General features: G+C 54.6%; 1 protein-coding gene and 1 long non-coding RNA gene across 5 annotated transcripts; both read left to right on the plus strand.

The window, feature by feature from the left end:
* RAB15 (RAB15, member RAS oncogene family) lies at positions 1 to 24,778 on the plus strand. Of its 4 annotated transcripts, none has more exons than XM_067733174.1 (7): positions 1 to 79; positions 18,231 to 18,291; positions 19,237 to 19,297; positions 19,782 to 19,859; positions 20,530 to 20,619; positions 21,842 to 21,907; positions 22,066 to 24,778. In XM_067733174.1, the coding sequence occupies exons 2-7, from the start codon at positions 18,245 to 18,247 to the stop codon at positions 22,222 to 22,224; spliced, it is 501 nt and encodes a 166-aa protein (XP_067589275.1). In that variant the 5' UTR covers positions 1 to 79; positions 18,231 to 18,244; the 3' UTR covers positions 22,225 to 24,778. The 4 variants fall into 4 exon arrangements, with proteins under 4 accessions (XP_067589275.1, XP_067589267.1, XP_067589258.1 ...); XM_067733166.1 differs by lacking the exon at positions 1 to 79 and adding an exon at positions 109 to 269; XM_067733148.1 differs by lacking the exon at positions 1 to 79 and adding an exon at positions 381 to 838.
* LOC137222301 (uncharacterized) lies at positions 902 to 7,383 on the plus strand. The gene is made up of 3 exons (XR_010942403.1): positions 902 to 5,493; positions 5,962 to 6,006; positions 6,530 to 7,383. It is a non-coding gene; the product is annotated as an uncharacterized lncRNA (long non-coding RNA).
* Positions 24,779 to 24,841: the final 63 nt, after the last annotated feature.

Genomic DNA, 24,841 nt, shown 5'->3' on the forward strand with positions numbered 1-24,841 from the left:
GGAGACCGCGACTTCCAGAGTAGACCGGTGCTTGAATCGCGATCCAGATCAAGGCCTTCCGACCCAAGGGTGAGCCTAGGTGAGGACCAACCACTGCCCCCTCCCCCCGCCCAGTAGGCTTCCGCAGGGGCGGGGCGCTCCGCTGGGTTGGAGCTGGCAGGGCCAGGTTCGGCATGCTATTTGGAGAGAAGGGACGAGACCCGAAAGCCGAGTTTGGTAGAGGTGAGCTGGGTGGGAGCTCATTCCAACTCCCCCATGCAGGTCTGCAGGTAAACAAAAACGTTCCCCACCCCGCCACCGATCTGTCCCGGGTCCCGGCGTAAAGAGGGCGGGAGGGGGGCGGGTCCCGGGGCGGGTCCCTCCCCGGGCTGCGCACCCTCTGGGCGGGGAGCGCGCACCGCCCTCGCCCCCCCCGCCTAGGGGTCTCCTCCCCAGCGCGCGTTCCCCGCCCCCTCTCCGGGCGGTGGCGGCGGCGGCGCAGGGGAAGGGGCGGGCGAGGGCCGGCTCTCTCCTCCCACCGCGCTCCCGCCGCACACGCTTCCCGGCACCGAGCGAGCGAACGGCGGCGAGGCGGCGCGGGCCGGCCCCGCTTCCTTCTCGCCGCCGGCGCAGTTCTCGGGCGGGCGCGCGCCGCGATGGCCCGGGGCGAGCGGGGCTGAGCCCGCCGCCCGCCCGCCCGCTCGCCCGCCGGCCCGCCGGCCCGCCGGCCCAGCCATGGCGAAGCAGTACGATGTGCTGTTCCGGTTGCTGCTGATCGGGGACTCCGGGGTAGGCAAGACCTGCCTGCTGTGTCGCTTCACCGACAACGAGTTCCACTCCTCGCACATCTCCACCATCGGTAAGGGGCGGTGGCCGGGGGCGCCCCACCCTCCCCGCCGCCGCCCCTTGTCGGGGCGGCCCCTGCCCCTTCCCCAGCCCGGGAACAAGGGTCCGCCCCTCCGGCTAGCGGCGGTGTCGTGGGAGGCGAGAACGAGGGGATGAGTCCCGGGGTGAGGGGCCACCGGCTGGGGATTTAAGCCTGGGTTCCTGGAGGTGACAGGCTCCCTGCTGCTGTCCGTGACTATGGAAGGCGCTCGGGCCTCACGCTGGGGAGCCTCCCCGTAGAAGCCGAGATAACAGGGTGGCGTAGGCCTGGGTACCCCAAGCTGGGGCAGTGAGAATCAAAGCCACCGATATGACATCCCCCCACCCTCAGGTGCAGAGGGGGAGGGGGAGAAAAAGCTTGTGCTCGGGGACAGGGGTTCACTGTGGGGGGAGCCGAGTTCTGAGTCACTGGGTACCCTCAGTCCAGGGGCGACCCAGTGTGGAGCCAGGAGGGGGAAGAGAGGAGGAAGGGATTGACTTGACAGAGCACAGTTGTGGAGGGAAGCCACAAGGTGGGACACCTGCGAGGAGGGCATGGCCAAGGTGAGAGCCCATGTGCCGGTGAAGGGGGCATTTACTAGCCAGCTTCCGAAAAGCAGCCAGCTGAAGCATTTGTCTTGAAGGCGGCTAAGGACCAGGAGGATTACTTGCCAGGCAAGGGGGTCAGAAAGCAGGCAGGACTCACCTTAGAGGAGATCTCTTTGCTCTGGCAACGCTGGAGCCTGTGCTTAGAGGGACGAGGCCTTGTGGCATCCCGGACAGGACGGTTATGGGCTCACTGGTCCATAGGAGTGGGTGGCCTCCCCTCTGAGAGTCCCCTCTTGAACCCTGAGTGGCCTCCTCCTCTGAGAGGTCTGAGTGGAGGGCATTCCACTCACATCTAACAGGTTCCCTGAGTGATGCTCTGGAGTGGCTTCAGCACTGCCCAGGTCCCCTCTCCTGTCAGGAAGGGCCCCAGACTAGGCTTCCACTTGAGACTTCCGCCCTCCCTCCCCACACAGGCTCCTTGCCAAGAGAAAAGAGGGAGCAGGTAGAGCCAGGAGGATGAGAGCCTCATGGTCCAGAGGCAGGCTTTGTTGTCAGACAGACCTGGAAATCTCACTTTGGGGCAGCGTGACCTTGAATATCACTTCAGCTTCTGAGCTTTAGTTTCTCATCTGTAGAATGGGAATGATAACAGTTCCTACCTGCCCAGCTGTTGGAAGGATTAAATGAGATAATGTTTGTAAAAGACTGCTGCTATTACCATTGTCATCATCATTGAGCTCCTGGGGTCTCATTCTCTCTTTGCTTCACTGTCTTCAAGGGGCTCAGGGTCAGGGGACAGATAGATGCATTCATCTTCCTCAGGGGAGCTGTAAAGCTAGCTCCTAGGAGGCCCTGGAGCCTGGACTGGGCCGCTGTTTGAATGAGACACATCTCAGGGATGGGACAGGTCTGGAGACCAAGGGAGGGCTGCAGGCCTCTGGGGAAGGCTCAGGGAAGAGGAGATGTTGGGGGAGTGCCTGGGAATGGCTGAGGAACCAGACGGGATATGAGGACAGGTTGCAGGCTTGAGGACAAAGGGCAGCAGGTTAGCACTTTCTCTGCACTGATGGCTGGGTCCACCTTTATCCAGGATAGAGAGGACTTTTTAGGAGTTTAGATTCCATGGAAGAGAAAGAAACCTGCCTTTCTTCACAACAGCCTTTTAAAATCTGCCCCACTGGGTTTCTTAAATGCTTTCCGGTTTAAAGCTTTCCACAGCACTTGTGACTCTGCCTTGTCTTAGGCGTGTTTTTTGGCTGTAACTAAGACTTAGAAGAAGAGTTGGATGGTCAAGAAAAGCTTTCCCTTCAGGGATACAAAAAGTTCCCCAGGGTGATGGAAGGGGCAGCCAGGAGACAAATCAAGGAGCCAAGAAAATGGGTACTACCAAGTCCTATTCATTAATTTATCCATTCCAAAAAAAAAAAACAAAAACAAAAAACGTGTGTCCTGTATCTGGGCTTGGCGCTGCGACCTGATCATGGACGTTGATCTCTGCACGTTTCCCAGAGCTGCTTCTGTGGAATAGGGAAAACGGGGCAATTCACCAGTGACTACCAAGACAGAGTTCAGATTCTTGGATCATGTCAATTTGTGATTCACTGTTTAGGCCACTTACTGTAAGAGCATGTGACATTCCAGAAATGGGCCTGCAGGGGGCAGTGAGGAGACCTCCCAGGTAGGTGGAGGCACTGACCGCCCCTCTTCTTTCTGGTCAGCAGGTGGGCAGGTGGCCCTGAGCTGGGTCCGTGCCACCGGCATTTATTTCCCATGCAGCTGTGCTGACCCTGAAGGGGCCCGTGCAGAGGCGGGCAGTCAGCACTGTGATGTTTTCTGCTGTTTCTTCACCTGTTAAGCCAATTAATTAAACATTCGCTACAAAGTACCGCGCCAGGCATGTTAGAGACAGATTGCGGTCCACCTTTTCCTGCCCACAGAAGCCTGTGATCTAGTTGGGGAAGCAACACAGGCGAAAAAGAGCCTTGGCCACAATTAGAGAATCTCTTTGCAAGCACTTTGTGAAGCACTCTTCAAATGTAGGGGATGGATGATATCCTCATTGTTCCTAGTAGCAATGAAGGTATCACATTCGGTATCAGCAGCTAAGTAACCACGCAAGACTTGTCTTAGGCAGCCCGTGCATGGTGAGGGGCCCGTGCATGAGTGCTAATGCTACACAAAGCACTAGATGGAGGAGGTCACAGAAGGAGAGGGGCCGTGTGGACGGAAGCGGCAGGGAGGCTCAGGGAGGAGGGAAGGCTGGAGAGAGGGCTTGCAGTGTGGGCTGCATCTCAGTTCCTGTAGGGGAAGGAGCAGATGGAGTGACGGGAGCAGAGACGACAGAGGTGGGAATTCAGTGGGTGTTCATGGAACTCTGGGCAGTCTGGCTGGAACAGAAGGGAGTTTTAGGGGAGGAGAACATTCCTCTGTTTATCTCTCTGTCTCCCAAAGTATACTTCACGTGCCTTGAGGGTCAGACCAAACCTCATTCCTCTTTGTTTTCGTAGTCCCAGAACAGGGCCAGGCACGCTCTCCATAAATGTTAAACTAATGAACAAACGAGGGCAGAGGGCATTGAGGGCCTGGCTGAGGAGCCGGAACTCCAGCCTTCGTGATGGCGTCAAGGGTTTCTCGAGCAGGGGGACGACAGGATGAAGGTGGCACTTAGGATGTTGGCTGGGAGAGGGGCTTAGGCCTTGGGGCAGGGAGACCAGTCAGGGGAGACCAGTGGTAGTATGTGGGCACGTAGGACCCTCTCAGCTCGTCCCTTCTCTCTCTTCCACCCCTCCCCCTCCTGGGGCACCAACACCAAACTCCACGCAACCCCCTGTTCTTGTTTCCCTCCGGAAGCAGCGAGTAGTTCAAACCTGAGAGGGCCTCGTACGGCTGGCGCTGCCTGCCCAGCGGGGAGATGATGTCCCATCCTAGTGGACATCGACATGCAGGGAACCTTTGATTTCCTTTATGTGTGGCGGCCACGTGTCAGCCACTCATGCAAGCTGTAGGGACTGTCCTTGAGTTAGTTTTCTCCCCCCAATCCTTGGTCTTCCCTGAGACCCTGTCATCTCTGTCTCTGTCCTGGGGACCTTTTTGTCTTGAAGGCCACCTTCTGGGCTTCTAGGAGGCTTCGGCCTATAATTTTCTGGCTTCACTGTTTGAACGGCTGTGGCTTCAGGCTTGGTTCCTCAGGCTGGGTTTGCTGCTGCAGTAGCATCTTTCTCAGGAAGTTCTCTTTGAACTGGCTCTCCTTGCCTGGGGAAAGGGCTTGTGAGTAACTGAAGATGGGGGAGTGGGCTGGGGAAGGACCAGGGGGGGAGAGATCAATAGCCTGCAATCCAGTGGCCTAACAAACATGGGGGCCAATGCTTGGGCACTGTGGTCCTGAGGTGTGCGGGCCCCCAGACCGCAAGGCACTATGTATACATGCCGTGTACACCGCGGGAGGGTCAGGTGGGTCTGTGTTCCCCACCGTGTTGGGAGGCCTGCAGAAAGGAAGGGGAGGTGAGAAGCTGAGCAGAATAGAAGGAGCGCAGACCACATGCCTAAGACTTGCCGTGGCCTTACAGACACTTAACGTCTCTGCCCTTAATTTCCACATCTGTAAATGGAAGATAGTAACAGAACCTTCCTTAATGGTCTTTGTGAAGATTACAGAGGCTAATAGATACAAAGCACTTGGCAGAGCTCTCAAAAAAAAAAAAAAAAAAGGCAGCTGCTCTCATTGTATTATGATTATCCGTAGCTCATAAGAAAGTTGGAGATGAACAAATTGTCAGTATGTGCTTTGAGGTCATCCTGTCCATCAGTCGTGCATTTGGTCATTCGGGCACTCTCTGCAGAGCACCTGCCGTTCTGAGCCAGGCAAGGAGCTGCGGGGACAGCAGAGAACAACATGGGAACCAGGGTGCCAGCTGCCCTTCCTGGGGAGCACATGAGGAGACTCTGGGTTTCATTTCCGCTTTGGTGCTGTTTCCCCCCTTGCCCTGACAGTGCCGGGGCTGAGCAGGAAGAGTGAGTTGGCGAGGATGTGCAGAGGCGGAGGAGTGGGGAGAGCCGTGACCCGAGAGGACGGCTCTGCCTCAAGGCTCCGACCTCAGCCAGGTGTCACCCTGCCTCCGGCCCTGCTGCGCACACCCCCCGCCCCAAGGACGTGATCCCCGAGAATGGCTCAGAAGCCCTCATTTCAGCTGCTCTGTGCACCTGTGCCACCTGCACAACTGCAGATTCACCCACAGCTTCGAGCACCCTGGTTCCTGCTTCTCCCTCCTCTTCTCCTCCTCCCTGCTTCCCAGACAGCTTGGTGATGAGCTTTATAACATGAAAGTCGATATTCAGCTATTACTCTTCCACCCTGATTGCCCCCTCTTCCCAGAGTGCCTTTTTCTGTAATCTAATATTTGCGCCTGTTTCCCTGTAAAAGTGCCAATTTTCTGCACCGGCCTCTGACCTCTCCTTGGCTGTTCCGCCCTGGGCAATGTGCTTTGTCAAGGGTACCACCGAGTTTCCTGAACGCTTAATCCCTCCCACTGAGGAGGAAAGAACTAATCATTGGCCCTATTTTATAACTAGGAACACCGAGGCCCCAGGGAAGTGATGCTCACGTCTTGCATTCAGGTGACCCTAACTTGAACCATCTCCTCTCCTCCACTTTCCCAGACTGCACTGGGCATGCCCTCGCTCACCCCAGAAGGCCCATCCATGGCTGCCAAGCAGAACCTCTCTTCTGGGAGCCAAAGGGGAGAGGACGTGTGCCTCCCTCACCCCATCTGAGGGCTCCGGGCTGGAGGGACAGTTGTGCCACTGCTGTTGGCTGCTTCCTTGACATGACCCTCTGGGGGACAGTCCGGGGCCGTGATGGAGGAGTCTGGCCGGGGCACCTTTGAGGATGAGATCTGAGTGTTGCCTTCATGATACTATTTTGATATAATATTTACGGGGAACTCTGTGACTGGGGCCCCACGATCCAAAGAGAGAGCCGACAGTTGGCTTCAAAATATGGGTCATTCTCTGATCCCTCTTCTCTGATTAAAATTTTCTCTCCACGGATCTTTTCTACTGGAATGTACTGACTTCATTCATTCACTCATTTATTCCCTCACACACCTACTCATTCATTTTTTTTCTTTCATTGATTCAGTTTTGTTGAATAATATACACTGAGTATCTGCCTTCTGCCAGGCAATGAGACTGCGAAATGAGCGAGATGCTGTTGTGCTCTCTGGGAGCTCACAGAGCTGTTGAAGAGTCAGGCATCCGGACAGACAAGCAGAGTTTATGCAGAAACCATGTCAGAATGCTTTGGAATCACACAGGAGTGATAAGTTCCTCCTGCATCGGTTGGTGACGGCTTCACGGAGGAAGTGACATTTCAGTGAGGCCTGGAAGACTAAGCAGGGTGCCCCAGGGGACGGGGCTGGGGGCGGGGTGTGTGGAAAACCCTTCAGGACTCGGGGCTGCTACTCTTCTGCCTGGCCGTGGTCGCACCAGCTTAAGTTCAGCTAGAGCCTCGCTGGGAGTTTGCTCTTTGGGCTCCGAGCGAGGGCAGGCGCATCGAGAGGGCCTGTTCCCTCCAAGATGTTTGCTCCTGAGGCTCCAGGCTCCAGTCTCTTCCTCCTGGAACCTTCTGCCGCCTGTCAACGTGGCCCAGCCCAGAAGAGGCTCTGCGGAGGGCGGAGGAGTGAGTGGTCAGAAGCCTGGCGGGTCTTGGCTGCCTCAGCGGTACCCACGGACCACTCAGCAGCCGGCTGAGGGAGCAAGGCCCAGGTCAAGGGTCTGCTGGAGGGGAGCAGGACGGGGTTAGCTGGAGTGCGTGGCACACAGCCCGGAGGCCCTGTGGAGGTCTGTGCATGCAGCCGTGGGAAGGGCAAGGGGACCGATGTTTCCCGAACACCTACTCTGCACAGGGATGGTGTGCTTTCCATGCGTGAGCCAGTCTGTGTAGAGATCTTGTCATAAAGTGGGGGGCGAGGAGTCTCCAAGTTGGCCTTGCAAGTGTTTGAGAAGTTTCTTGGTACATTCTTCAGTTAGAGCCTCCAGACAAGTTTCTACGTCCATGAATGTGTGTTTCTATGTCCATGAATGTGTACGCACACGTGCGTGACGACGGTGGGTCCCCAGGAGAGCCCAGAGAAGGGCAGGGCCTTGCTAAGCTTTCCCTCTTTTATCACAGAGGAAAGAATAATGTGGCCCCTCTTTTTTTTCTCTTCTGAGGAACTGCAAGTTTGACTGAAATGTGTTCCTGCCTGGGGCCCTGATCCTTCAGATCTTCCCCCTGCTGGTACCTTCTTGTCATTTAGTCCTCAGCTCAGATGTCACCTCCTTTAAAAGATCTTCTCTGACCAGCCATTCTAAAGCAGCTTGTGCCCGGGTGTCCTCATCCTCTACTCCATTATTCTGCTTTTGCCTCAACACTTAGCACTCTCTGAAATTACTAGTTTACTTATTATCTGTCTTCCGCACTAGAATAGAAGCTCTCTGAAGACAAGGATCTTTCTGTATTATTTGCAGCTGTGTCTTCAAGTACCTAGCTTAGCTCCTGGCACATGGTAGGCATTCAATAATAGTTTGTTATGAATGAATGGATGAATGCATGCGTATATTTCCTAGAGGACTTTTGCTCTTCCCTGAGGGAAGTTGCAAGTAATATTGCTTTCTTGGGACTCACAGACAATGAGAAACTCACTGTGTACTCATGCACACTTTGGAACTGTGAGAAGAGGGGAGAAGAAGGGGAGCATTTTGTAAGGGGTGAATAGTTTCCTGTAGCTTTTAGCTTTTCTGCTCAGATACACGCTATAGGAGAGGCTCAGACATAGCAGGGAGCAAGGAAGTGGCTCCCGTGATCCCTGCACGAGTCGGGTCCTCTTTGGTGAATGCAGAGGTGACAGGTCAGTGTCTTACACTAAGGTCAATATTGCCTGTTGCTCAGGGTCACTGCTGGTGTCAGATGATGCCCATCAGCTCAGCCAGGCTGCTGAAGTGACCCTCCAGGACTCTGGAGTAGGAGATCCTAGGGCTCAGGCACTGGGGCATGCATTCCTCTCAGCATCAGGGGAGTCCACGTTTGACTGGGAAACCCTTCTGCATGATAATAGCCCCTGGGTTCCTGGGTCCAGGGTCTCCAAAGACTCTCCCTTCAAGATCTGATGCGAAGGTAGTAGCCTAGAGAGTTGTTCCCCGTATCACTACGTGCGCTGCATCTGTTTGTGTCTTAAAAAAGAAAGGAGAGGGAATATCATTCTGAGATCGCCAGTCTTTCTTGTGGGTGGACATCTGAATCAGGGCCTTTGACCTCAGGTTAAATCATGGCCTTGGAGTTAGAGGATCAGGATTCTGTCTGCCAAAGGCCCTGCTTCCCATTGCTCCCAGAGCAAGATGGTGCGAATGCTGCCTCATGCATGTGCTCAGAGAGCCTGGGGGCACCTTTTCCCCTGAACAAGGCCAGCATGAGGGACAGTCATTCCGGAGCTGGGTAAGAGGAAGTCAGTGGCATGCAGCCGCACAAACAGTGAGGCTAAGAGTTCCCAGACAGAAGGGAGGAAGGGCGATGCAGTAAGTGGCAGGCTTGGGGCAAAGACCCTCTGCCCCGCCCCTCACCTGACTGGTGTGAGGCACACTTGTGCCTGGAATCTTCTCTTGAGATTTGTCTCTTAGCTCTCCTGTCTTCTTCCTCTCCCTGTTCTTCCCCTCCCTTGTCCCTCAGCTGGCGGGGAAAGGGTTTCCTCTCTTGCTGAGGGCAAGGGATTACGCTGGTGCCTTGTTTGGGGTGGCAAAGTCAGGCAGCCACCTCCCTGCAGGATCTGCCTTTCCCGACAGTTTGTTTTGGGGTTGCTCGGGGTGACCTCCTGCCACATCCCACGTGAGCTCCACACGTCCTGTCCCGTACATGCTGGTTTCCTGCAGGGGGAGGGGCTGGGGTCCTTCCCGGGACTTGAGCTTGGTAACCGGAGCCAACATGGCTCCAGGGATTGGGTATCTGCCTTGGGTTTCAGATGTATTAAGTTGTTCCTGTGGTGGCGTCTCCTTGCTGATGGAAAGGCTCAGGTCACGCTGGCTGCCGGGCCTCTGGGCTGCGGTTGATCACGGTGATAACATTTGGCACCCAGGAGAGTCCTGTTTCCACTTGAAGCACGTGGCACTGGGCGGGCGGGCAAGCTGGCACCTGACATTAACCCATGAGGTGCTGGCTCACCAACAGGCACACCTGGTTTGCCAGAATCTAGGTTGCAGGCAGACTCTGGGGGCCGTGTGGCTCCCGCGGTGGGCGGCATCCCCACTTTCCGTTGAAACACTCCAGCTGAGCGTGGTTGTCTCCCCTCTCGGCACCGCTCTGCTTCCTCTTCCTGACATGAGCTCCTTCCTACTTTCTAGAGCTTTTTCTATTCCCCAAGCCATGACCCTAATCTCCTCCCCACCATAGGAGATAGCTTTTTCAGCTAAGATTTAATAAAGCTCTTTGTGCCAGGCTCTGTGTTATGGGTTTTATAGCTTATCTCATAATCCTTACAAAAATTCTCTGACATCAGGGATTGCCATCCCCGTTTCACAGGTGAGGAAACTAAAGCAAAGAGAAGTTAAGGAGCTTTCCCAGGATCACACAGGCAATTAGTGGTAAAGGCAGGATTGGAACCAAACTCTGACCTCACAATTGTGTTAACGACCTCGCCACTCTGTTTCTTCTTTGTTGTTTTTTTCAACATCTTTATTGGAGTATAATTGCTCTACAATGGTGCTTAGGTTTTGCTGTATAACAAAGTGAATCAGCCATACGTATACACATATCCCCATATCCCCTCCCTCTTTTTTTTTTTTTTTTTTTTTGCAGTACCTGGGCCTCTCACTGCTGTAGTCTCTCCTGCTGCGGAGCACAGGCTCCGGACGCGCAGGCTCAGCGGCCATGGCCCACGGGCCCAGCCGCTCTGCAGCATGTGGGATCTTCCTGGACCGGGGCATGAACCCGTGTCCCCTGCATGGGCAGGCGGACTCTCAACCACTGCGCCACCAGGGAAGCCCTCCCCTCCCTCTTGCGTCTCCCTCCCACCCTCCCTATCCCACCCCTCTAGGTGGTCACAAAGCATGGAGCTGATCTCCCTGTGCTATGCAGCTGCTTCCCACCAACCATCCATTCTATATTTGGTAGTGTATATATGTCCATGCCACTCTCTTACCTTGTCCCAGCCCCCCCTCCCCTCCCCGTGTCCTCAAGCCGCCCTGTTTCTTGAGCTGCACTGCCATGCTTTCCAGGAGGCAGACAGTGATGGGAAGGAGTGCCATTCCCCTGGATGTGCCCTGTTCCCTTCTTTCCACGGTCTTTCCAGGCCCTCCACTGTGGACTGGGGCAGTAAGCTCGTCCCCACAGTGAGGTATCTTAGGAGCTGAGGGAGTGCCAGTGCCGTCTCCCCTGCCCTGTCCCTCTGTCCCAGCCCCAGTACCTAAAGCAGGGCCTCCCTGTCCTCCAGTTCTCTGACGGCAGCCCTGTTGCTGTGCTCCAGGACTCGGTGTGGCCTGGCAGTCCCTGGGGGTTGCTGCTGAAGGAGCAGAGGCTACACAGCCAAGGACACAGGAAGAGCCAGAGGCCACTGGTATAGTTAGGGCAGCACCGTCATAGCTGTGTCAGGGCCTGGCACTGTCACTTAACTGAGTTTTCTTGTCATTGTCTGTGAGGTGTTAAGGCAGCAGGACACATGCCACTGCTCTCGAGCCATGGGCACCCCCTCCTCCTGCTCTCTGGGGCAGGGGGATGCCACTAAGGGCATTGCTACTTTATGCCTGGCACTGCTGGTATGGAGGCGGAGATTTTTTTAAAATTATTTATTTATGGCTGCGTTGGGTCTTTCTTGTTGCGTGTGGGCTTTCTCTAGTTGCAGCAAGTGGGAGCTATTCTTCGTTGTGGTGCGCGGGCTTCTCACTGCGGTGGCTTCCCTTGTTGCGGAGCACGGGCTTTAGTAGTGCGGGCTCAGTAGTTGTGGCTCATGGTATTAATTGCTCCGCGGCATGTGGGATCTTCCCGGTCCAGGGATCGAACCCGTGTCCCCTGCAGTGGCAGGTGGATTCTTTCTTTCTGTTTTTTTTTTAAGATGTTGGGGGTAGGAGGTTTTTTTTAGTAATTTATTTATTTATTTTTGCTGTGTTGGGTCTTCGTTTCTGTGCGAGGGCTTTCTCTAGTTGTGGCAAGCGGGGGCCACTCTTTTTTTTTTTTTTTTTTTTTTGCGGTACGCGGGCCTCTCACTGCTGTGGCCTCTCCCGTTGCGGAGCACAGGTTCCAGACGCGCAGGCTTAGCGGCCATGGCTCACGGGCCTAGCTGCTCCGCAGCATGTGGGATCTTCCTGGACTGGAGCACGAACCCGTGTCCCCTGCATCGGCAGGCGGACTCTCAATCACTGCGCCACCAGGGAAGCCCGGGGGCCACTCTTCATCGCGGTGTGCGGGCCTCTCACTATTGCGACCTTTCTTGTTGCGAAGCACAGGCTCCAGACGCGCAGGCTCAGTAGTTGTGGCTCACGGGCCTAGTTGCTCTGCGGCATGTGGGATCCTCCCAGACCAGGGCTCAAACCCGTGTCCCCTGCATTAGCAGGCAGATTCTCAACCACTGCGCCACTGGGGAAGCCCGGCAGGTGGATTCTTAACCACTGCGCCACCAGGGAAGTGCGAGGCGGAGATTTTTAAAACAAACACAAATTTTGTCAAATACAAAAGTTATCCTCTGCCTCTTAGGTGCTCTGCATCAAGAAGACAAAAAGTAGGAGGTGGCAAGCAGCAGGGCACATCGTCTTCCTCCCAGCCCTGTAGCTGAAACGACTTGCCACCAGCCTGGGGGAGCCACTAGGCGGCAGTGGGCAAGTACAGGCTGAGAGTTCTCAGGCAACCTGAGGTGCGCGCTTAGAAGAGGGGCTGTGCTATGAGGATGCCCACGGGCCGACACCTGGGGTCTGGCATGGACCGGTAGCTGTGCTGGGACCCATGCCCCCAGCCCCCACTCCGCACATCTGTCTGCCTCCTGCTTCTCTCGGTACCAACTGGCCAGGCCCTCTGCACCACCTGGAAGGAGCCGCTTTGGCGGAGACGGCACTGGCACTCCCCCAGCTGCTCCTGTTGGCCAGGTCACGCTGTGGGTGACCAGCAAGCCCACTGATGGGCCTCCTTTGGGTCAGATGTCCATCCTGGTCTAGGCAGGAGTTGCTTCTCCACAAAGAACATGCCACAGCCAGCCCTGCTTCCCTGAGCGGAGGCTTTGGGTTGTGCACTTCCAGCCGAAAAGGGACACTGGGTGTGGCGGACACCACCATTGATGTATCTGAGGTGCTGGGAAGAAACGATGAACTGCTGGTCGTGCTCTGGGCACTTGGTTGGGAGAGGGCCTCGTCTTCTTGACTTTCTGCTCCCAGGGCTCTAAGGTCTCCAAGAACCTCTGCCGGAGCGGTGTGGAGGTAGCTGCTTGTTTCTTCACACCTGGGTGTTCCCTGTGCCCGGGAAAGGAAGCCGGTCCTCTTGAAGGAGTGCTGACGTGGCGCTGTGCAAGGCGATGCATCTGGGCTTAGTGAAATCGTGAGCTCTCAGGACCAAGGGGCTCCCTAATAATAGGTTATGGTGGGCTTGCTCCATGTGTACCCACTACTAGACGCCTTGTCATACCAGAACAGGGGTGGGGAAGGCAGGGGCGGGACAGAAAAGGCAGTAAGAGTCCGCAGCCTTGGAGGGTTGGGAAGCCACTGATCAAGTGAGGTGTCCTGGGTAGGTTTTGAGAAACCTGTTTGCAGTTCTGGCTCCGCCATAGGATGTGGGAAGGGAGTAAGTTACTTGGCTTCTCTGTGCCTCACGGTAATAATCCCTGCCCCTACCTCCTTCATAGGGCTGGCATGAGAACCAAGGGCTCTGGATCCCCTAGCCAGGGGGTGTGCTATAATGCTTAGCAGTATCATGAACCTTGCGTGTGTTCTACCTAGAGATGGGCTAGACAGTGATTTTCAAACGTTAGTGTGCCTTGGATGTCGTAGGTCTGGGTGGGCCCATTTGCATTTTCTAACAGGCTCCCCAGTGACGTGGATGCTGCCGGTCTCTGGATGAGCAAGGGTAGTGGAGTAGCAGGGGACTAGACTGTGCAATCCTTCCCACATCAAGGGTGCTCTGGGTTTGTTTTCCTGGCTCCTCCCCAGGAAGCCTTTATTTAGCAAAGGGAAGGTAGGAGTGAGAGAACTATCTTCTACCTATGAGGAGCTGCACATATATTATCTAATTTATACCCCACACCAACCCTTAGGAGGCCACTGGTATTCTCATTCTGTGCAAGCAAACTGAGGCTCAGAGAAGTTGAGAGTTCCCCAAAGTCACACAGCAAGTACCAGAGTCAGGATTCAGACCCAGGTCTTTCTGACTCCAGTGCTAATGGATAGCTCTTCCACTAAATTAGAACCCTCAAACTTTCGTCTATCTAAAAAGTCACCCATGGTCCTGTTAAAAATACAGGTTTCAGGGCCTCACTCTCAAATTCTGATTCATTAGGTCTAGAAAGTCAAAGTAGTATCTCTTTTCTTTTTTTTTTTAATCACCCCAGGTGATTCTAAAGCTGAGCATCTACAAAGTACACCTTGAGAATCGGAGAACTCCCATGCTGCCTCCCTTGACACTTCCCGTGCAAAGTCGCAGTCCAGATGGAACTCCCGCACTTCAGCATGTGCTGGAATCACCTGGAGAGCTTGTTAAAACACAGATTCCTAGCCACCTCCACCCCTACCCCTGCCCAGAGTTTTGGATTCTGTAGATCTGAGGCGAGGCCTAATAATTGGCATTTCTAACAAGCCCTGACTGATGGTGGTGCGGATGCTGCAGGTCCGGGGACCGCACTTTGAGAACCACTGTCCTTAGAAGCCTGCTGTCAAAAGTGTGATCCATGGACCAGTAATATCAGCCTCACCTAGAGGCTTGTGTGGCATCTTAGGCCGCATCTCACACCGACTCAATCAGAATCTGCATTTTAACATGGTCCCCACATGAGTTGCATCCACTTTAAAGTTTGAGAAGTGCTGTCTTAGGGGAGCCAGAATGAGAACACACCAGGGGTGGAGTTAGATGAAGAATCTCTCTTCTCTCTAAGGAGTCTGAAGGTGCAACAGAGAGGGGCGAAACTGTTAGGACAGGATGCACACCTAGAGGGGGCTGATGACAGCTGAGCGGTGAGACTTGGAAAGGATGGAGGACTCTTCCCCAGGGAAGGTGGAGACGACAGGACATTCTGAGGAAATGAGGTGGGCCTCACAGCAAGGCTTCGTCAGGCAGCTGTCACTTTGCCCTTAAGACAGTGGACAGGGTGTTCTCTTGGATGCTTTCAGTGGTAGTGGTAGGGAGAGGGTGGACCGGGACTGAGCCCTTCAGCAGGGAAGACAGTGGCTGTGAGGAATGTGGTGGGTGAAGCACCTGGAATAAACAGCTTCTGAGCAGCGGCGAGGGCCGGCGGAGGTGAGAAAGCGTGAGTCTCTAGGCGACTAAACAGGGCCAGTCTTTTGACTTTGCCCTGCAGTGCTCAGCAGTGGGAAAAAACCAACAGCCACGCAGGGACAGGGAAGGGGCCGCAGATGGGCACAGGTCATGGCAGGCCAGGGCTGACTGGTAGATGGACACCGTGGAAGGTGCAGGGTGTATGGGAGCAGAGTAGAGCAATAGATTTCACTAGAAGATCTTTGGGCTGTTAATCTTTCAATTTAAAGGAGGGGAGTGGGTGGGAGAGGAAGATCCCTCAGAAGGCATAGACTTTCTGTTTCTTCCTTAGTGCCGGTGAAGAGCCAATACTGATGCATTTTATTTCTCAGAGATGTTACAACAAATTTTATCGGTGGTCAGGAGGGTCTAGGTTGCAAGACGGTGGTGGGTGGGGGGTGCCATGAGCCCCCAGAATTCCCCAGCCTTGGTCCCTGGCCACACAGCTAAGAAGCGAGGGAAGAGGGGAGGAGGAATCCAAGCCCAGCGCTCACTCCCAGGGCGGCTCCCTGTCTTCTTGGCAGCCCTGCCTCTCCTAAGACCTGCCTTCATTGTCAGGGAAAGCTCCCTGGTGTTGGGGGCTCCTCCCCCCGCTGAGCCCTTCTCCAGAGAGAAACAGCAAAGCGTAGGTAAGGCCTCTCTGCCTGGTTAACACACTATTCTCCTCTCATTCCCCCAAGGAACAGTGCAAGGGCTCTGCCATCAAACAGGCCGCTGCTACTTGCTGTGCCAACCTTGGGCTAGTTATCTTACCTCCCTGGGCCTTTGTTTCCTGTCTGATAAGCTCTGTAAGGGCAAGGACCATCTGTCTTTTTGGCCACTTTGTCTGCATCTAGCACTGTGCAGGGCACAAAGTAAGTTCCCATAGAGGTTTGTGGAATAAAGGATATAGATTCCTCTCTCACCAGCTCCCCACCCTTGCGACCACTTTGCACAAGGTGCTGCCCTTTGACTGGGCTTGCTGGGCTGGTATGAGGATGAGCTGGCTTTATTATGAAATGAACAGAATCCCTGGTTTTCCTGGGAAGAAGGCACTGTACCAGGAAAGAACAAAGGTTTCTTGATTCCCTTCTATGCCGGGTGTTGGGGAGAAGCAAATTTTTTAAAAAATATTTATTTATTTATTTAGGCTGCACCAGGTCTTAGTTGTGGCATGCGGGATCTTTAGTTGTGGCATGCGAACTCTTAGCTGTGGCATGCGGGATCTAGTTCCCTAACCAGGGATCGAACCCAGGCCCCCTGCATTGGGAGCGTGGAGTCTTACCCATTGGACCACCAGGGAAGTCCCGAGACGCAAATTCTTGACAACTGCTTGTCTAGGGAGGGGGTGAGCACGCTACTGCCCCCCACCAAGGCCAGGGTTCCCTCTCCTTCTTTCTCCCTCCTCTTTTTTTTACTTTCTTGGCACCCTCGGTAGAATGGCTGCCAGACGTTATCCATTTGGAAAAGTACAGCTCGATAGATATGAATCAGCTTGGGCAGGTGAAAAATGATTCACTTCCGAGCAAGTTGACTTAGTTAAGGTTGTCCAGTCTGAATCTTTTTCTCCCTTTTAATTAAATGATGATTGGTCTCAGTGGTGAGAAGGAAGAGCCTGAATTTAATGTCTGTGTTTGTGGAAAGCTGGGGACAATGTGGATAAGGGGGAAGTATTCCTGTTGGCAAAGAACTAATGCCGGGGCGGAATGGCAGGGGCACTGGGGATTCTGGCACCTTTGGGGCTGTGCTGTGCAGCCTGGGGACTACGGGCCAGAACTCTGCCTTCACCCTGTTTCTCACCTGAACACCGGTTAATGGTGCCCATTCCTGACTTGTCTCCAGGGAGCGCACTAGGACTGCAGCTTAATTAACTTCCTAGACACAGTTCTTGAATCACTGGGCACAGTGCCTGGCACAGTGAGGGCTGGGGAGAGGTGCCTCATCACTGCTCTCACTCAGATTCAGATGCTGCTGGTGGTGCTGACTTCTCCTGCTGCAAATTCCCCAGATACGTTTCTGCGCTGGACTGGTTTGCCAAATCCCTTACGTTTCCTGTGTCTTGTGGCAGCTTAGCTCCTCAAGCCCCTGGGCAGATGAGCCTGAGAACCCAATTGTCCACCCTCCCTCCCCCAATGACATGCTGTGCCACTGCCTCTTCATGTGGTCACTGGCAGTGACCCAGGAGCTCCCATGTAGACCAGGGCTGCACTTGGTATAGTGATAGCTGTGACCCACTGAATGTCCACCAGGTGCCCGGCACTGTATCTCATTTGGTTTTCTCAGTGACCCTCTGAAATGATTGGTAATGTCCCCATTTACTGATGAGAAAATGGAGGCTCAGAGGTGCCCAAGGTCATAGCTATGAGTTAAGTGGCCAGAGTTAGGATCCAAGCACAGGCCTGACATTGAAGCCCATGCTCCTTCTAGTAAACAACAGTGCCTCCTCTGGTAAAAGGGCCTAGTCAGCAACAGAGGCACTAGGCCGTCTCCTTGGTGGGCCTTTGTTAGGTGCCGAGGGCTCTATATACACTGTGGGGCTGAAACAGTCCTCCTCTCTCGCCAGGGTCTCTGTGCCTTCCCCACATTCATGACGGCACCATAACCCCTCCTGGTTGCTAATAAGGCAGAGAATAAACCCAGGCAAATGAGGTGGACTGCTAGTCCTAGGGCTTAGAGTTCCAGGAGGGATAAATACAAGTGGTTCTCTGCAGAAGTATAAATAAGGAAGACTTTACACAGGAGTAGAGTGAGACACATTTTGGGGCTAAGTAAGGCAGCAACGGAGTGGATTCCCCCTATTCACTTCTGTGTGCCACAGGCCCTTTACTCCTGGCAACTCCAGCTCAAGGAGGAAGGGAAGCCCCATTCAAAGCCCTGGACACTCCCTGAGGGTCAGTTTTTGGTTCAAGAAGGCCTTTACCTTGTGCCATCTTTCTGCCAAGTTAAACCAAAAGGAGACCCTCAGGTATGAGTGCCCTGGGCCTTACTTCAGTTCTTCAGCGGGTATCCTTCCTTTCTTTTTTTTTAAAATTTATTTATTTTATTTTTTGTTGCTGAGCACAGGCTTTCTCTAGTTGTGGTGAGTGGGGGCTACTCTTCGTTGCGGTGCGCGGGCTTCTCATTGTGGTGGCTTCTCTTGTTGCAGAGCACGGGCTCTAGGCACGTGGGCTTCAGTAGTTGTGGCATGCGGGCTCGGTAGTTGTGGCTCACGGGCTCTAGAGCACAGGCTCAGTAGTTGTGGCGCACGGGCTTAGTTGCTCCGTGGCATGTGGGATCTTCCTAGACCAGGGCTCAAACCCGTGTCCCCTGCGTTGGCAGGTGGATTCTTCACCACTGCGCCACCAGGGAAGCCCCCTTCCTAACTTTCTTGCTCACTTCCTTTCCCCAGGTGTTGACTTTAAGATGAAGACCATAGAGGTAGATGGCATCAAAGTACGGATACAGATTTGGTGAGTTGGGTAGGAGGAGAGGACCTGGGGCTCTCTCTAGCTGCCACTGCCATGTGTAAATTCCAGAGGCTTCATCTGGAGTAACTGGCCACCTTTTCGATGGAGAGAAGCAGAAGTCTCAAAGCCCATCTCCTGCTCCCATGAGCCTTAATCTCTCGTCTCTGCGGCTGCCAAGATCTTAGTTCCCCGACCAGGGATTAAATCCAGGCCCTTGCCAGTGAAAGCGCGGAGTCCTAACCACTGAACCACCAGGGAGTTCCCTCTCATCTCTTTCTTAAGGAACTTATGGGACTGACCGCAAGTCACCAAAAAGCAAGAATTAGAAGGAATTGGCAAACTAAGCACTGCGGGTTTGTCTTCGAATAAAGCTTTTCCCTTGGGCCGTGCTGCCCTGCATAGCACTGAGGTAGGATTCCAAGCAGGGAGGGCTACGCCCCATCCTTACGGTGGGAGTTCCTGGTCTGAGTTCCTCACTACAGCACAGTGCAGTTCCCACAAGTAGCCACAGGGGGCCGCTATAGCTCTCTGGCCTGTTGCTCCTGGAAGCACTGCCTTTCCAGCATTTGGAGCGGCCTCCCAATTTCAGAGTGGTATGGGCATTGCCTGCAGAGGTCCCAGACGGACTGGAGATGGAGTAGTCCCACCAGTCTGGCCACAATGGCCAAATCCTAGAGAAAGTTATCCAAGACCCAGTTATGGTTGTGGCTCCTAGTGCAGATACAGTCGACAAGGACCCACAAGCCCTGTCAGCACCTATGACCAGCCCTCTCTGCTGCAGAGTCAGATACGTTTGGATCCCCTTGGGGACCAAAGCTCCACTGATTTTTCACCCTGCAGCTCTCCAGTTTCTCCTGCAAAGGCACAGGGTCTCCCAGGTCCCGTTCCTCCCCTCCCCACCTGCTTCCATGGTCCCTGCTCTTTTGAAGGGCTGGCTTTCTATTGCAGGGACACAGCGGGGCAGGAGAGATATCAGACCATCACAAAGCAGTACTATCGACGGGCCCAGGTGAGCCGCTATTTTCAGGGTTTAGAGGTGGGATGCTGCCACCCACGCTCCTGGCTCTGGGCGTTTGAGATATTTGTGCCACTGATCCCCAAATGGGCCCTCGGATTGCCTGCTGGGGAGTGAGGGGGGTGGGCTCAGGGCGGTTCACTGATCATTCATTCATCAGCTACTCTCTGAGCACTCACTACTGGCGGGTCCCCACCCTCACCCTCAACTTCCACCCTCCTCCCTGGGCCAAAGACCACATCAAAGTATTGGTGCCTTTCTGCCTCAGAGAGCTCTGTGATGAGCCTAGGAAGCAACAGCTGTGGGGGTCTGAGAGAGGAGACTTTTCTGGGTGCTGAGGGATCTTCATTATGCTAAGCAGGGAGAAGGGAGATTGGGACCCAGCATTTAAGGTACCGCACCCGATTCTGACCCCATGACTGTGCGCTGTCTCTGTGTGCATGTACCTGCCCCATCTCTCTCTCCTTCTCTCTCTCAGGGTATATTTTTAGTCTACGACATTAGCAGCGAGCGCTCTTACCAGCACATCATGAAGTGGGTCAGTGATGTGGATGAGGTAGGATGTGCTGCCTCACTCTTGGGGGTGGGGAAGGGCACCTCAGAGGGGAAAGCAAAGTGAAGGCCATATGGGAAGGGCTGAAGCTGTCAGGGTTGGCGAGCAAACACTACCAGGAACCCTTGCCTTCTGCAGCCCCGGATCAAGACCTCTGGGTGAGTAAGACGTGAGGAAGAAGCCCAAGCAGCCATGCCCTCCATGCTCTATAACCTGCCAGGCCTCCATGGCTGTGTCTTCCCCTAAAATGAGTTAGAACAGAGCCTACGCTGTGAACAGCTTCCTTCCTGAAATGTCAGGACCAGGTGGAATTGCGAGACTGGGGTTCCAGTCCTGGCTCTGCCACCACAGTTGTGGAGCCCTGGGCAAGCCATTTGAACTCTGAGTCCCCACTTCTTCATCTGTAGAATAAGGGGCTGGACTTAAGTCCAGTGTCCTTTCCAGTTGTCCAGCCCGAGGAAGCATCAGTGTCTTCTACCCTGTGACATCCCTCTGGGACCCCTGGGATCAGCCATGGTACTTGGGGACGCCTGGCACCTGCACCCGGTCAGCCCACTCTGTCCCTAGGGCTCTTAACTTTGCTGCTGGTGTGGAAGCCAGTGTAGGCTGTGTGGGTGGGGAGATTGGGGGAAAGCAGGACTCACTGGCAGTTCTGTCTGTCCTTTGTCCCTAGTATGCACCAGAAGGTGTCCAGAAGATCCTTATAGGGAATAAGGCTGATGAAGAGCAGAAACGGCAGGTGGGAAGAGAGCAAGGGCAGCAGGTAAGTGCGAGTGAGCTGGCTGAATCCATCCCTTGGGTTTTTGGCTGGCTTCCTGGGCCAGGCCTGAGAACTGGGACCCAGGGTTCTATCACCATCATTAGACACCCCCCTACCTCCACAGTAGCCTAAGGCACTGGCTGAATTGCCATCCTTGAGAGTTTGTTTTCTGTCCTTTAGAACAGTGATTTGGGGTCCATCCTGAAACAAAGACCTCTCCCAACTCCAAGGCGCCCAAAGCAGGATTACCTCTGCCTAAGAGCCCACCCTGGTTAGTGCGGAGGAGAGACCTCAAGTGGCTCCCTTCTCCCCTAGCAGCATCTAGGCATAGCTTCTGTCCTACAGTCATCTCACCCCTCCACACCCACTCCCTGTCCTCCTTACAGTTGAAAAGAGGTAGGAAGGGAAATGAAGGCATGAAGGGCCCACATTCGGAGAAGCCATGGTGGCAGAGAGGGTAGGAGGATGGTTTTGAGGGAATGTCCAATCACACAGGGAGACCATCCTCCCAGAGAACAGAAAGAAAGATGGGTACCACGGAGGCCAGAGTCACCCACTTACTCTGAGGGCCTCAAGAGTTTTTCTCTCCCTCTTCAGTCAATAGCGTCCCATTAGCACTTGAAATAAAATTGTTTTTTAGTATAAAAAATAATACATGGTCATTGAAAATTTTGAAAATAGAGGCCAATTCCTACTAGAATATTCGTATTTGTTGATTACTGTACGTGTGGCCCTGTGCTAAGCAAATGCTTACAGATGCATGACCCCATTTAACTCTTCCACAGCCTTGGTTGATAGACGCTCTCATCCCCTTTGAACAGAATGCGAAGTTGGGGCTTAGAGGGAAGAGGTAACTTGTCTAAGGTCATACGCTCTTAAGTGACAGCACTGGTATTCCAGCTGGGTCTGTTTGACCTCAAAGCCCATGTTTTTCATTAGTTTGTCCCAATAATTTTGTGTCTCTGTCTCCTAATATGTGATGTGTGTGTGTTGGGTGTATATGTGTGCCTGTGTGTAGGTGGGGTGCATTTGTGGAGCATCTTCTCCCATTCTCTGCTAGCTTGTGTCTTAGGAAGTCCTAGTCTCATCTGAGAAATTATCTACTCTGAGAAACTATCGCGACACAGCGCGGGCCCTGAGTGCAGTGGCAGGAAGGATGCACCAGGTGCTGCGGGCACCTCCCTTCCCTGAGCGACGCCCTTTCGGGAATGTTCTTCTCTTGCAGCTGGCTAAAGAGTACGGCATGGACTTCTATGAAACAAGTGCCTGCACCAACCTCAACATTAAAGAGGTGAGTCCCGTCTCTTGAGCTGAGTCCAGCGAGGCGGGGAGGCGAGAGGACGGGGCAGCAGAGTGGCTGAGAGCAGATGAGCCCCACCCAGGGCGGGCAGCCACAGGGGTGCCGGGAAGAGGGGAGACCTGGACTTACTGTGTTCCTTGCCCTCCCAGTCCTTCACGCGCCTGACCGAGCTGGTGCTGCAGGCCCACAGGAAGGAGCTGGAAGGTCTGCGGACACCCGCCAGCAATGAGTTGGCCCTGGCGGAGATGGAGGAGGATGAGGGCAAACCTGAGGGCCCGGAGAACTCTTCAAAAACCTGCTGGTGCTGAGCATCTTGCGTGGAGCGCCCCGCACAGTCCTCTCTCCCCGCAGGAGGGCTGCGGGCACACAGGGAGCCTGGGCTTTGCCCTGCTTCTCTTCTCCTTCGGGTGACCCTGTGGAATCTCGGCCACTGCTCCTCCCCCTGCCTGGCTCCGGGGAGCAGCTCCTCTGTCCTGTCCGAGCAGCCTCGCCCCCCTCCCCCACCCTCCCCCCGGGATGGCCCCCTCCAGCCTGTTTCCCCAGCCACAGGCCTGCTTCAAGCCCCTGATGTGCTACGAGCACTGCCTCACTACCCTGAGGTCCCAGACGATGGCCCAGTCTGGAGTCAAGGCCACTGGAGGTTCCTTCTCTCTCAGTGCATCTGGTCTCCTCTCCGCTTCTCCTCGCTTCTTCCCACCTTTCTGTCCCTTCCCCTCAGCTGTGTTCCTATCAAAGCCCTCCCCCCGCCCCCCCCCACGTGTCCTGTGTGGCTGCTGGTACAGCACCTTTCAATTCCTCCCTCTTTGCCGGGCCGAGGGAGTGGACTCAGGCTCAGGGGCACGTTCCCTGCTCTGCTCTGGGAGAAGCCCCACCCCGCTTTGTGGGAAATTCTTCCCGTCCTCTCCTCCCCGCCGCTCCTTCATGTGCCATGGGCCTGCCTCCCCGGTGACTGGGGAAAGAGGAACGGCAAGAGAGGAAGGAAAGCCCAAACTGGTGGTCCCCACGCCTGGGGTTGTCCTACACCCCACCCCCACCCCGCCCCTTCCCCAGCTTCCGCTGCACTTGGCTGCCTGCCCTCCTGCCTCTTGGGGGAACTGAGTTTCAGAGAAGAAAAAAAATGATGAGGGGTGGCAGGGATAAGAAGTAACCTCAATTCTCTACCTGCCCTGCAGTACATACACTATTTCTCCCTGACCCCGGGCTCCCGAATTTAAAGATGTGGACCAAGGCCTGAGGGCACTGCAGGGGCATGGAGAGCCCTGGGGCCAACCACACACTCCAGGAAGGGGAGGTGTTTGGAAATGAAGGACCAGCTCCTAAGTATCAAGTTAAGAGCCAGGACAGCAGTTTGCAAAGCAGAGGGGAATTCGGCAGCAGCAGAGATTCCTGGGCCCCATCTTCCATTTCTTATGTAAGAAGGGCACTTCCCCACGGCCCCGGCAGGTGAGAGGTGACAGAACCACGCTGGTGTTCTTTCACCGAGCCCAGCCTTCCGCTCTCAAGGCTTTCCTGAGACCCAGAGTTTGTGGGAGAAGGGCAGGGGGCTCACGGGCAGAAAGCAGGCGAGCCCTGGGTAGGAATGCTTGGTGCTGTTCCCTTCAGCCTTCAAGACCAAGTGCTCATCTTGTTCCTCAGCTCCTGAGTCAGAGGCCTGAGGGTTTGCCAGCTGCACTGTGGCTACAGGTGGAGGGAAGCGGACTCCCTCCTCCAGGGCCCTTTGTTTCAGGAAGAAGTTTCTTTAACCCCATATGGTCCAAGAGTCGTTTGCAGGAGGCCCTTTAAGGAGGGAACAAGTCAGTTACCAGCCCTAGTAGGGTTCCTCCCCACCTTCCCAAGATGGGAGAAGCCTAGGGAGGAGGATCAGTCTTAAGCTGCGTTGCATGGCTGGCGCTGGAGTGAAAACAAAACTGGGCATCGAACATTCACTAATTAAAGACTAAAATCCAGGACACACACATGTGAAGGGTTAAGAGCCCCACTTCCTTACTCCTCTGAAAAAATGGGTGGGGGTTGAAATTGCCAAACCTTTCCTCTGACTCTTATCAAATCAGGAGAGGGCAGGAGAGGGTAGCTCAGGATGAGGGAATGGGGGATGGGTTATTGTAGTGGAAGGAAAAGGAAGGCAGGAATAGTTATAAATCGTCAGCTAATGAGAAATGTAAAGAGCTGCCTCTTTAGGACGAAGTCATGACCACAGCTGAGGATGTTTCCTTGAGAACTAACTCCTCAGCTGTTAAAACATGCAGCATCACTCTGGGGTGGGGAGGTCAGCAGTGCCAACCCGCGGTGTGCCCTCAGCCAGGGGCTTGGGGGAGGGGAAGTTATACTGGCCACTGGCTCCAACCTGTGGTCACTGTTGCTGCTTTCCCTGAAGATCTGGCCGAGGACCATTGCCTTTCTCTCCTAGCCCCCCTGGGGAAGAGGGACTATATTTTTACTGTACCCTAGGGGTTCTGGAAGGGAAAACTTGGGGTTAGGATTCTATGGCCTGAGAAGCCCCATCCGTAAGGGCCACAGCTGGGGAGAGGTATGGGGCAGGAGAGGGGTTGGGATTTTAGGGTGCAGCTATGCTCATGAGGTACCAGAGTCAGCCTCTCACCCCTAAACTTCTCCAGTCCCGGACGCAGCCTGGGACCTGGCCTTAGACTGTTGAGCAGGTGCGCCTCCCTGTTGGCTCCACCTTTGCACCTGTTGTCTTGAGGTTCGGCACAGCCCCAGGCTCTCCACCTGCTCCTGAGCCCCAGCATCTCCCTGTGACGGGTAAACTTCGTGTGCTGTGTCTCGGGTCCAGGATATGAATTGTGAGCAGGGTTCATCTATTTTAAACACAGATGTTTACAAAATAAAGAATATTTCAAGTCACAGCTGTGACTGCCTGTGTGAATCCCCGGGAGTAGATCTCACTGGGACCCTGGCAGTTCAGGG

The sequence above is a fragment of the Pseudorca crassidens genome, chromosome 1, assembly GCF_039906515.1.
Source record: "Pseudorca crassidens isolate mPseCra1 chromosome 1, mPseCra1.hap1, whole genome shotgun sequence".
Lineage (NCBI taxonomy): Eukaryota > Metazoa > Chordata > Mammalia > Artiodactyla > Delphinidae > Pseudorca > Pseudorca crassidens.

Bases quoted from the DNA above. Each gene is read 5' to 3' on its own strand.
- RAB15 (XM_067733148.1), top strand. From the start codon at position 715: ATGGCGAAGCAGTACGATGTGCTGTTCCGGTTGCTGCTGATCGGGGAC. The intron at 839-18,230 runs GTAAGGGGCGGT...TCCTTTCCCCAG, and splicing joins CTCGCACATCTCCACCATCG to GTGTTGACTTTAAGATGAAG. The intron at 19,298-19,781 runs GTGAGCCGCTAT...TCTCTCTCTCAG, and splicing joins AGTACTATCGACGGGCCCAG to GGTATATTTTTAGTCTACGA.